The sequence below is a fragment of the Myxine glutinosa genome, chromosome 3 (assembly GCF_964187855.1).
Source record: "Myxine glutinosa chromosome 3, kmMyxGlut1.1, whole genome shotgun sequence".
Taxonomy (NCBI): Eukaryota; Metazoa; Chordata; class Myxini; order Myxiniformes; family Myxinidae; genus Myxine; species Myxine glutinosa.
In genome coordinates, this window is record NC_136263.1 from 20,452,611 (window position 1) to 20,464,996 (window position 12,386).

The window sequence follows — 12,386 nt, forward strand, 5'->3', positions numbered from 1 at the left end:
CTTCTCCCACCCCTCCATCATCCTCTTTCTCCCACCCCTCCCATCATCCTCTTTCTCCCACCCCTCCACCCTCCCATCATCCTCTTTCTCCCACCCCTCCCACCCCTCCCATCATCCTCTTTCTCCACCCCTCCCACCCCCTCCCATCAGCCTCTTTCTCCACCCCTCCCATCATCCTCTTTCTCCCACCCCTCCCACCCCCCATCATCCTCTTTCTCCCACCCCTCCCACCCCTCCATCAGCCTCTTTCTCCCACCCCTCCCACCCCTCCCATCACCTCTTTTCCCACCCCTCCCACTCCTCCACCCTCCATCAGCCTCTTTCTCCCACCCCTCCCACCCCTCCCATCAGCCTCTTTCCCACCCCTCCCATCATCCTCTTTCTCCCACCCCTCCCACCCCTCCCATCAGCCTCTTCTCCCACCCCTCCCACCCCTCCCATCAGCCTCTTCTCCCACCCCTCCCACCCCTCCCATCAGCCTCTTTCTCCCACCCCCTCCCACCCCTCCCATCACCCTCTTTCTCCCACCCCTCCCACTCCTCCCACCCCTCCCATCATCCCTCTTTCTCCCACCCCTCCCACCCCTCCCATCATTCTCTTTCTCCCACCCTCCCATCCCGCCCATCATCCTCTTTCTCCCACCCCTCCCATCATCCTCTTTCTCCCACCCCACCCATTCCTCCCATCATCCTCTTCTCCCACCCCCCTCCCATCCCTCCCATCATCCTCTTTCTCCCCACCCCTCCTATCACCCTTTTTCTCCCACCCCTCCCATCATCCTCTTCTCCCACCCTCCCATCATCCTCTTTCTCCACCCCTCCCATCATCCTCTTCCTCCCACCCCTCCCATCATCCTCTTTCTCCCACCCCTCCCACCCCTCCCATCATCCTCTTTCTCCCACCCCTCCCACCCCTCCCACCCCTCCCATCATCCTCTTTCTCCCACCCCTCCCATCATCCTCTTTCTCCCACCCCTCCCATCATCCTCTTTCTTCCACCCCTCCCATCATCCTCTTTCTCCCACCCCTCCCATCATCCTCTTTCTCCCACCCCCTCCCACCCCTCCCATCATCATCTTTCTCCCACCCCTCCCACGCCTCCCATCATCCTCTTTCTCCCACCATCCTCTTTCTCCCACCCCTCCCACCCCTCCCATCATCCTCTTCCACCCCTCCCATCATCCTCTTTCTCCCACCCCTCCCATCATCCTCTTTCTCCCACCCCCTCCCTCCCTCCCACTCCTCCCACCCCTCCCATCATCCTCTTTCTCCCACCCCTTCCACCCCTCCCATTATCCTCTTTCTCCCACCCCTCCCATCATCCTCTTTCTCCCACCCCTCCATCATCCTCTTTCTCCCACCCCTCCCATCATCCTCTTTCTCCCACCCCTCCCATCATCCTCTTTCTCCCACCCCTCCCATCATCCTCTTTCTCCCACCCCTCCCATCATCCTCTTTCTCCCACCCCTCCCATCATCCTCTTTCTCCCACCCCTCCCATCATCCTCTTTCTCCCACCCCTCCCACCCCTCCCATCATCCTCTTTCTCCCACCCCTCCCATCATCCTCTTTCTCCCACCCCTCCCACCCCTCCATCATCCTCTTTCTCCCACCCCTCCCACCCCTCCCATCATCCTCTTTCTCCCACCCCTCCCATCATCCTCTTTCTCCCACTCCTCCCATCATCCTCTTTCTCCCACCCCTCCCATCATCCTCTTTCTCCCACTCCTCCCACCCCTCCCATCATCCTCTTTCTCCCACCCCTCCCACCCCTCCCATCATCCTCTTTCTCCCACTCCTCCCACCCCTCCCATCATCCTCTTTCTCCCACCCCTCCCATCATCCTCTTTCTCCCACTCCTCCCACCACTCCCACCCCTCCCATCATCCTCTTTCCCCACCCCTCCCACCCTCCCTTCTCCTTTCTCCCCATCCTCCCACCCTCCTTTCTCCCACCCTCCTTTCTCCCACCCTCCCACCCTCCTTTCTCCCACCCTCCCATCCTCCTTTCTCCCACCCTCCCACCCTCCCACCCTCCTTTCTCCCACCCTCCCACCCTCCTTTCTCCCACCCTCCCACCCTCCTTTATCCCACCCTCCCACCCTCCTTTCTCCCACCCTCCCATCCTCCTTTCTCCACCCTCCTTTCTCCATCCTCCTTTCTCCCATCCTCCTTTCTCCCACCCTCCCATCCTCCTTTCTCCCACCCTCCCACCCCTCCTTTCTCCCACTCTCCCACCCTCCTTTCTCCCACCCTCCTTTCTCCCACCCTCCTTTCTCCCACCCTCCTTTCTCCCACCCTCCTTTCTCCCACCCTCCTTTCTCCCTACCTCCCACCCTCCTTTCTCCCACCCTCCTTTCTCCCACCCTCCCATCCTCCCACCCTCCTTTCTCCCACCCTCCCACCCTCCTTTCTCCCACCCTCCCACCCTCCTTTCTCCCACCCTCCTTTCTCCCACCCTCCTTTCTCCCACCCTCCTTTCTCCCACCCTCCTTGCTCCCACCCTTCCCATCCTCCTCTTTCTCTCATCCTCCTTTTTCTCCCACTCCTCCCATCTCTTTCTCCCACCCCTCCCATCCTCCTCTTTCTCCCACCCCTCCCATCCTCCTCTTTCTCCCACCCCTCCCACCCGCCTCTTTCTCCCACCCGCCTCTTTCTCCCACCCGCCTCTTTCTCCCACCCGCCTCTTTCTCCCACCCGCCTCTTTCTCCCACCCCATTCTTTTCCCCTTCCACCTCTCCCCTCTAGCAATTATACTGATGTCACCTGAAAGTAGGTTGTCTGTTTCGAGCCAGGTTCCTTGCTTTGTTGCCCCAGTTATAAATCATGGCTGGAAATATCAAGTAAAAGTCAAAATACTGAGTTTCATTTCAATGTCATGTACTGATGGGATCATTCTTCCTACAAAATGCACAGAGAAGTAATAACATCTTTCATTAACTGCCATCAAATTATTACAATAGTTTCATCAAAGCATTTGGTGGCAGGTGACACTTGGGATTGCACAGGTGTGAGATTCCCATGAGATTAGCTTGTATCCTGTTTTCCTTTTTATTTTAACCGGTACCTGTTGTACTTACCTTAAAGCTGGTTTACCAACAACTTAATTTTATTAGTTAATGTATCGTCATGTCACTTGGTATCAAACCTCCCTCAACCTCTGCACCGGTAAAATAGGAAAAGAAAATCGATTCACCGGTAAAATAGGAAAGGAAATCTATTCACCGGTAAAATAAGGAAAGGAAATCGATTCACCGGCAAAACAAGGAAGGAAATCGCTTTACCGGGAAAATAGGAAAAAGAAATCATTTCGCCGGCAAAACAGGAAAGGAAATCGATTCACCGGCAAAATAGGGAAAGGAAATCGATTCACCGGCGGAACAAGAAAGGAAACCGCTTTACCGGTAAAATAGGAAAAAGAAATCGCGTTGCCGGCAAAACAGGAAAGGAAGTCGATTTACCGCTAAAATAGGAAAAGGAAATCGATTTGCTGGCAAAGCAGGAAAGGAAGTCGATTTACCGGTAAAATAGGAAAAGGAAATCGATTCACCGGTAAAATAGTGCAAGGTGAATGAATCTAATGAGCAGTGAAATGTACACTTTGGAATTCTATACAGCCAGAATTCCCACCACTTAATTCTTCAACAGATGTTTTCCAGATGTGAAAGGTGAGTAGTCCACAATCCACAAGTCCACAAGTCCACTGACTCCACAATAACCACTGACTTCACTGATTTACTCACCTGCTTTAACCTCACTCAACATGTCGACTTTCCTACCCATATCCGTGGTCACATTTTGGACCTTGTCTGCTCCACTGGATTAAATTTGCACCATCTTTCCCTCGCGGTCCACCTGTGTTGTCTTTCCCTCGGGGTCCCCCTGTGCTGTCTTTCCCTCGTGGTCCCCCTGTGCTGTCTTTCCCTCGCGGTCCCCCTGTGCTGTCTTTCCCTCGCGGTCCCCCTGTGCTGTCTTTCCCTCACGGTCCCCCTGTGCTGTCTTTCCCTCGCGGTCCCCCTGTGCTGTCTTTCCCTCGCGGTCCCCCTGTGCTGTCTTTCCCTCTCGGTCCCCCTGTGCTGTCATTCCCTCGCGGTCCCCCTGTGCTGTCTTTCCCTCGCGGTCCCCCTGTGCTGTCTTTCCCTCACGGTCCCCCTGTGCTGTCTTTCCCTCGCGGTCCCCCTGTGCTGTCATTCCCTCGCGGTCCCCCTGTGCTGTCTTTCCCTCGCGGTCCCCCTGTGCTGTCTTTCCCTCGCGGTCCCCCTGTGCTGTCTTTCCCTCGCGGTCCCCCTGTGCTGTCTTTCCCTCGCGGTCCCCCTGTGCTGTCTTTCCCTCGCGGTCCCCCTGTGCTGTCTTTCCCTCTCGGTCCCCCTGTGCTGTCATTCCCTCACGGTCCCCCTGTGCTGTCTTTCCCTCGCGGTCCCCCTGTGCTGTCTTTCCCTCGCGGTCCCCCTGTGCTGTCTTTCCCTCGCGGTCCCCCTGTGCTGTCTTTCCCTCGCGGTCCCCCTGTGCTGTCTTTCCCTCGCGGTCCCCCTGTGCTGTCTTTCCCTCTCGGTCCCCCTGTGCTGTCATTCCCTCGCGGTCCCCCTGTGCTCTCTTTCCCTCGCGGTCCCCCTGTGCTGTCTTTCCCTCGCGGTCCCCCTGTGCTGTCTTTCCCTCGCGGTCCCCCTGTGCTGTCTTTCCCTCGCGGTCCCCCTGTGCTGTCTTTCCCTCGCGGTCCCCCTGTGATGTCTTTCCCTCGCGGTCCCCCTGTGCTGTCTTTCCCTCGCGGTCCCCCTGTGCTGTCTTTCCCTCACGGTCCCCCTGTTGTGTCTTTGCCTCACGGTCCCCCTGTGCTGTCTTTCCCTCGTGGTCCCCCTGTACTGTCTTTCCCTCGCGGTCCCCCTGTGCTGTCTTTCCCTCAGGGTCCCCCTGTGCTGTCTTTCCCTCACGGTCCCCCTGTGCTGTCTTTCCCTCGCGGTCCCCCTGTGCTGTCTTTCCCTCGCGGTCCCCCTGTGCTGTCTTTCCCTCGCGGTCCCCCTGTGCTGTCTGTCCCTCGCGGTCCCCCTGTGCTGTCTTTCCCTCGCGGTCCCCCTGTGCTGTCTTTCCCTCGCGGTCCCCCTGTGCTGTCTTTCCCTCGCGGTCCCCCTGTGCTGTCTTTCCCTCGCGGTCCCCCTGTGCTGTCTTTCCCTCGCGGTCCCCCTGTGCTGTCTTTCCCTCGCGGTCCCCCTGTGCTGTCTTTCCCTCGCGGTCCCCCTGTGCTGTCTTTCCCTCGCGGTCCCCCTGTGCTGTCTTTCCCTCGCGGTCCCCCTGTGCTGTCTTTCCCTCGCGGTCCCCCTGTGCTGTCTTTCCCTCGCGGTCCCCCTGTGCTGTCTTTCCCTCGCGGTCCCCCTGTGATGTCTTTCCCTCGCGGTCCCCCTGTGCTGTCTTTCCCTCGCGGTCCCCCTGTGCTGTCTTTCCCTCGCGGTCCCCCTGTGCTGTCTTTCCCTCGTGGTCCCCCTGTTGTGTCTTTGCCTCGCGGTCCCCCTGTGCTGTCTTTCCCTCGCGGTCCCCCTGTGCTGTCTTTCCCTCGCGGTCCCCCTGTGCTGTCTTTCCCTCGCGGTCCCCCTGTGCTGTCTTTCCCTCGCGGTCCCCCTGTGCTGTCTTTCCCTCACGGTCCCCCTGTGCTGTCTTTCCCTCGCGGTCCCCCTGTGCTGTCTTTCCCTCGCGGTCCCCCTGTGCTGTCTTTCCCTCGCGGTCCCCCTGTGCTGTCTTTCCCTCGCGGTCCCCCTGTGCTGTCTTTCCCTCGCGGTCCCCCTGTGCTGTCTTTCCCTCGCGGTCCCCCTGTGCTGTCTTTCCCTCGCGGTCCCCCTGTGCTGTCTTTCCCTCGCGGTCCCCCTGTGCTGTCTTTCCCTCGCGGTCCCCCTGTGCTGTCTTTCCCTCGCGGTCCCCCTGTGCTGTCTTTCCCTCGCGGTCCCCCTGTGCTGTCTTTCCCTCGCGGTCCCCCTGTGCTGTCTTTCCCTCGCGGTCCCCCTGTGCTGTCTTTCCCTCGCGGTCCCCCTGTGCTGTCTTTCCCTCGCGGTCCCCCTGTGCTGTCTTTCCCTCGCGGTCCCCCTGTGCTGTCTTTCCCTCGCGGTCCCCCTGTGCTGTCTTTCCCTCGCGGTCCCCCTGTGCTGTCTTTCCCTCGCGGTCCCCCTGTGCTGTCTTTCCCTCGCGGTCCCCCTGTGCTGTCTTTCCCTCGCGGTCCCCCTGTGCTGTCTTTCCCTCACGGTCCCCCTGTGCTGTCTTTCCCTCGCGGTCCCCCTGTGCTGTCTTTCCCTCGCGGTCCCCCTGTGCTGTCTTTCCCTCGCGGTTGTCAGCTCTTTCACGAGCCTCGATTCAGTATACAAAAAAACAATAAAAAAAAATAAAAAAAATCTCTCTGGCTCCGACCTCTCCCTCTCTGACCACTTAGCTATCACTATGACCATCAACATCCCCACCCCAGCACCAAGGCATTATCGCACTATCAACTTCCGTAAGCTAAACGCTCTTTCACCTACCTCATTCTCATCCACCCTCTCTGAAAAAATGTCCACTTCTCCCTTCGTTGACCTCCACACCCCTTCCAACCTCACTGACTACTACAATCACACTCTCTCCTCCTGCCTTGACCAGCTTGCGCCTGTAAAAACCAAAACAGTTTCTTTCACCCATTCTGCTCCCTGGTTTACCCCTGAACTCCGCCTGATGAAAACTCGTGCTCGCCAACTTGAAAGACTCCGCAATAAAACAGGTCTCACAGTTCACTCCCAAGCCTACAAGGACCACCTACAACACTACAAAGATGCCCTCTCCCGCGCCCGCACCGCCTACTACTTTCAAATTATCCACTCTGGCTCCGGAAACCCAAAAGCACTCTTCTCGACAATAAACAAACTCCTCCGCCCCCTGAACACCACCACCCAGTCATTCACAGTAGACAACTGCATCTCCTTCCTCTCTTTCTTCCAACGCAAAATTGACAACATCTACAACAGCTTGACCACCGCCGCACCCGCTCCCCCTCCAACCACCTGCCCCCCTTGTCCTGCCATCCCCTGTCTCGGTTCTCCCCAATCTCCCCTACTGACCTCTCTGAACTCCTCATAGGAATGAAAACTGCCACCTGCACTCTTGACCCCATCCCCTCCAGCTTTGTCAAGGCCTCCCTCCCTGCTCTCTCTCCACTTATCATTGCAACAATAAACTCCTCCCTGTCTACAGGCATCGTCCCACCTTCCCTCAAAATTGCTGCTGTTACCCCCATTCTAAAAAAACCTGGTCTAAACCCTGACACCCTAAACAACTTCAGACCCATCTCCAACCTACCCTTTCTGTCAAAAGTTTTGGAACGCGCTGTAGCCACTCAACTCAAACATCACCTCTCTGCCAATAACCTGTATGAAACATTCCAATCCGAATTCCGCTCCAACCACAGTACTGAAACTGCTCTCCTCAAAATCACCAACGACCTTCTCCTCTCCTCTGATGCTGGCAACCTCAACATTCTCGTCCTCCTCGACCTCAGCGCTGCCTTTGACACCATCGATCACACCATCCTCCTCACCCGACTTGAATCCACCTTTAACGTTACCGGCACTGCCCTCTCTTGGATTAAATCATACCTCTCTGACAGACGCCAGTTCATCTCCATTCTATCTATAATTCCAGTAATCTCTGTGTGTATGTTTGTTTGTCTGTATGTCTGTGACCGCTGTTTCTCGACAACCACGGGTCCGATATACTTGAAACTTGCCAGGTATATTGCTGGGGACCCGAGGATGTGCCTTTTCAAGGTTTCATATTAATCGGAGAAGTAGTTACCGAGCTATGTCCAAAAAACGATTCAACCAATCAGAGAGCAGCGAGCTATCACGTGTGCCGAACGTGGCGAACAGACTCTGCCTCGGACGGCACATTTGAGAGCGTATTCATTTATTTCACATTGGCAAACTATGTTGGCGTTCAACTATGTTTTAAAACTAATTAAAACTAATTTGCGATTCATCGTAACTGCGATATGCGACCTTCCGGACAGTGAAGACTGCACTTCCGGCAGCCAATCACAGAACGCGTTGTTGCGTAGGCGTGGCCGATGTGAGAGCGAGCCGAGCCGAGCGCGTGCGCCATTACGGTTCGTAATTCGATTTCTTCCGGAGAAAATAATAATTTCTCGATTTCTTATGCGCATTATTTCTCCCAATTCAGTCAGAGCGAAGGGCGGAAGCGAAGAGCGTTGTTTTTTTTGTTTACGGGCGTACGGGCGGGGTAGAGCGTACGGGTAGCGTTTTTTTTTTTTTTTGGCAAGGAACGGGCACCCACGTACGGGCATGCCCTAGTCTCCATCAATAACTGCAAATCCCCCACTGCTCCCCTCCCCCAAGGTGTCCCCCAAGGTTCAGTTCTTGGCCCCCTCCTCTTCATCCTTTACCTGTCCCCCCTCGGTCACTTAATCCGCCGTCATGGTCTCCAATTCCACTGCTTCGCCGATGACATCCAGCTTTTCATCTCCACCAAGTCCGTCTCCACCGACACCCACTCTATCCTGACAAACTGCATCACTGAAATAAAATCCTGGCTTCAAATCAACTTCCTCAAGCTTAACTGTGATAAATCTGAAATAATCATCATTGGCCCAAAAACGCTCACAAAATCCACCCATAACTTTGCCCTCAACATCGACGGTATCCCATTATCCACCTCCCCTCACATCCGGAATCCTGGCGTCATCTTTGACCAAACCCTCTCCTTCGACAAATACACAAAACAGATCACAAAGTCAGCCTTCTTTCACCTGAAAAACATTGCCCGTCTCCGCTCATCCCTCTCCTCCACGGCTGCAGAAACCCTCATCCACGCCTTCATCACCTCCCGTCTGGACTACTGCAATAGCCTCCTCTATGGTTCACCCTCAAAAATCACCAATAAACTCCAATACATTCAGAACTCCGCTGCCCGTCTACTCACCCATTCCCGGACCCGTGACCACATCACCCCCGTCCTTTACAAGCTTCACTGGCTCCCCATCCCCCAGAGAATCCAGTACAAAATCCTCCTCTTGACATACAAAGCCCTCCATAACCTGGCCCCATCCTACCTGGCTGACCTCCTCTCCAGACACACTCCCACCCGCAACCTCCGCTCTGCTGGTACCAACCTCCTGACCCCCTCCATCCGGACCAAATTCAGATCCTGGGGGGACAGGGCCTTCTCCATCGCTGCTCCCACCCTCTGGAACTCACTACCTCACACCATCAGAGACTCCTCCTCACTCACCACATTCAAAACATCACTAAAGACCCACCTGTTCAACACTGCATTCAACATTCAACCCACAGCATTTAACCCCTGACTATCTCTTCTCCTTCTCCCTCCTTTTGCTTTAAATATTTCCCTATTGATTCTTGTCTTTTTGCAATTGTTGTTTTCATGTATTGTTATGCATTATGTTTTCCACTCTGTCAAAGTGCCTTTGGGCTTCATGAAAAGCGCTATATAAAATAAATAAATAAATGAATTATTATTATTATTATTATCATTATTATTATTATAGTCTATGCTATTGCATAGCATGCGCTGTGTCATTTCATCATGCTAGCTTGACCATTTAATCCACGTCTTGAGTCGGACATTTTAACCTTGTTCTTCGTCGACATGTAATTCCATGCCACAGCGTTTCAAGAAGCTGCCGAGGCAGAACCAGAAGCACCTCAGGAGGCTGTGGTCCGTGCTCCCCGTCGTGCTCGGTCTCTCCGTCAGCGTCACCAGGCCCAGCAACTACTTGCCGCCCACGATGCGCATGAGGGTTCGTAGTTAGTAGTTAGTAGTCAGTACGTTCACGTTCTTCGTAACGATCCATCTCGCCATTCCTCTTCCTCCTCCCCTACCTCTTGGGTTGTCCCAACTCTCCTCGCTGTGTGTACTTGTGCCATAGAAGAACATGCCGACGACGATGCCAATGTGGGAGGCGAGGCCCCTGCGGAAGGTCGTATCGGGGCCAAAAAGCTGAAGAAGCTCCAGGAGAAGCAGCAGAAGAAGGCGCAACGTGAGGTAACGCTGTCTGGAGTTTTATTTGTCCAGGAAAATGTTCCTATTGAGGAATGTTCTGCATACATTGGTGTACACGGCTCAGCCGACAGGTCTCGGTTTGGCCAAGCTTACACACCAATGGATACCTCTGATCAATGGACTTGGTTCAATAAGTGCACGAGCATAGGGAGGGAGGATTATTGCATTAAAAAGTAACAATTGTAAAGAAGATGGGAAGTTGAAAGGTTAAGGATGAAAAGCAGAGTTTATGAAATTTGGGCAAAAGATGAGAAAACGGGAATAAGGTAAGGGGGAGGCCGACAAGTTAATTTATTTATTTATATTTTTTTATATAGTTTTAAATTTATTATTTTTTTGTTTATTTGTTTTATTATTATTATTATTATTATTATTATTATTTTTTCTTCACAATAGGCTGTATTTTTCGGCCTACAAGTTGATGTGGAGTACAAGTCGATTCGGCTAATTTTCCCATCTTTCTTTCCTTCATTCATAGACAAGTCTATTTGCAGTATAAGCGAAGCTAAAGCAACCATGATAGTTATAGGCTATGAGCCAAGGGGGTTGGTCGGTACCATACAGATGGAGTAAGGCTCATTGTGATTTTTAGCAAGATATATGTCCCTAGATATGAAAAAAAGTGATAGTGTATAACTCTCGGCCATCTCTGTGTTATCACCCGAAATATTATCATATGCCTGCTTCGCTTCGCCAAAAAATGTGATATTTGCTAAAATTGGAATAAATATGTTTTTAAGGACCACAGAGTGCCAATAATTTGCATACTGGATGCCAACTAATATAGTAATAGAAATATAGAACATTTGTGGGGGTTATTTATCAAAATATTGATATAATGACAAAAAATATGTTAAATTTAGTGAAAAAGTGGTCGAAATCGCTTCGAGTTCAGAATTCACATTGTACATTTTTGTCAATATTTCAAAAATGAAAACTCCCAGAGTAACATTTGACCCCTCAAAATCTTTGCAAGGAACCACTGCATTGGAATACTGTATATCATTACTTTGTAATATGGTGGTTGTTTGGGGCACATATTTTGGCAAAGTTCAAAATATGTTCAACCATACCCCCTAATTTTGATATTTTGGAACGAAACATAGCTTTTGAACATTTTAGGTTTATTCGTCTACTACTTTTGGTATCTCAGTGTAATTTTTGGTATTAGCTAGTATCCTAAAGTAGGTTTGTAACATCAGCTACATTATATTTCACAATGCATGCAAACTTGCTCCACACTCTAGGTTTATCATGATCTCTCGAACAAATACGATCTCGATCTCGATCTCGGCACTCTGTGGTCCTTAAAAACATATTTATTCCAATTTTAGCAAATATCACATTTTTTGGCGAAGCGAAGCGGGCGTATAATAATATTTCGGGTGATAACACAGAGATGGCCGAGAGTTATACACTGCTATCACTTTTTTTTCATATCTAGGGACATATATCTTGCTAAAAATCACAATGAGCCTTACTCCATCTGTATGGTACCGACCGGTCAATTTGGGGGGTCTGGCTCATAGCCTATTATCAAAACTGTCTTTCAGAACAATCGTGATGTTCATTCCCCCCATGACACTCACAACGCATCACAAGCTACTGGTACTTCCAGGATCATGAATATTAATTAGCTGTTTTGTGCATATTATTTGAATTACTTTGTTATTGGAATATAAATAGTTTTTTAACACGTTTTTTATCATATAGAGGTACAGTATTTATAACAAGCTACAGAATCGATATCGGCACTGGCTCCATAGCACATGACATTTTGCCAGTCTCGAACACGTTTCTCACTGACACCGTGCTTCCTGTGCAAAGCAGTACAGTCATATCGCCGCCATTTTTACTCGGAAAACTTAACAAATTCCAACTTTAAAAATCTGTTGTGTACGACTTGCGTGACTTTACGGGAGGCATTTCGAGGTGACTTAGCAAGGATGTACGACTTGCGTGACTTTATGGGAGGCATTTTGAGATGACTTAGTAAGGATGTACGACTTGTGTGACTTTCCGGGAGGCATTTTGAGGTGACTTAGTAAGGATGTACGACTTGTGTGACTTTCCGGGAGGCATTTCGAGGTGACTTAGTAAGGATGTACGACTTGTGTGACTTTCCGGGAGGCATTTTGAGATGACTTAGTAAGGATGTACAACTTGCGTGACTTTACGGGAGGCATTTTGAGGTGACTTAGTAAGGATGTACGACTTGCGTGACTTTACGGGAGGCATTTTGAGATGACTTAGTAAGGATGTACGACTTGCGTGACTTTATGGGAGGCATTTTGAGGTGACTTAGTGAGGATGTACGACTTGTGTGACTTTACGGGAGGCATTTT

General features: G+C 52.0%; 1 protein-coding gene across 1 annotated transcript in view; it reads left to right on the plus strand.

Annotated features, from left to right (window-relative positions):
* The window catches only part of DDRGK1 (DDRGK domain containing 1), a 642,973-nt gene that overhangs the window by 595,245 nt on the left and 35,342 nt on the right, over positions 1-12,386 (plus strand). The window contains exons 2-3 of the mRNA XM_078773753.1: positions 9,647-9,778; positions 9,908-10,023. Of these exons, the coding sequence (XP_078629879.1) occupies positions 9,647-9,778; positions 9,908-10,023 (248 nt within the window). The remainder of the gene's footprint in view (positions 1-9,646; positions 9,779-9,907; positions 10,024-12,386) is intronic.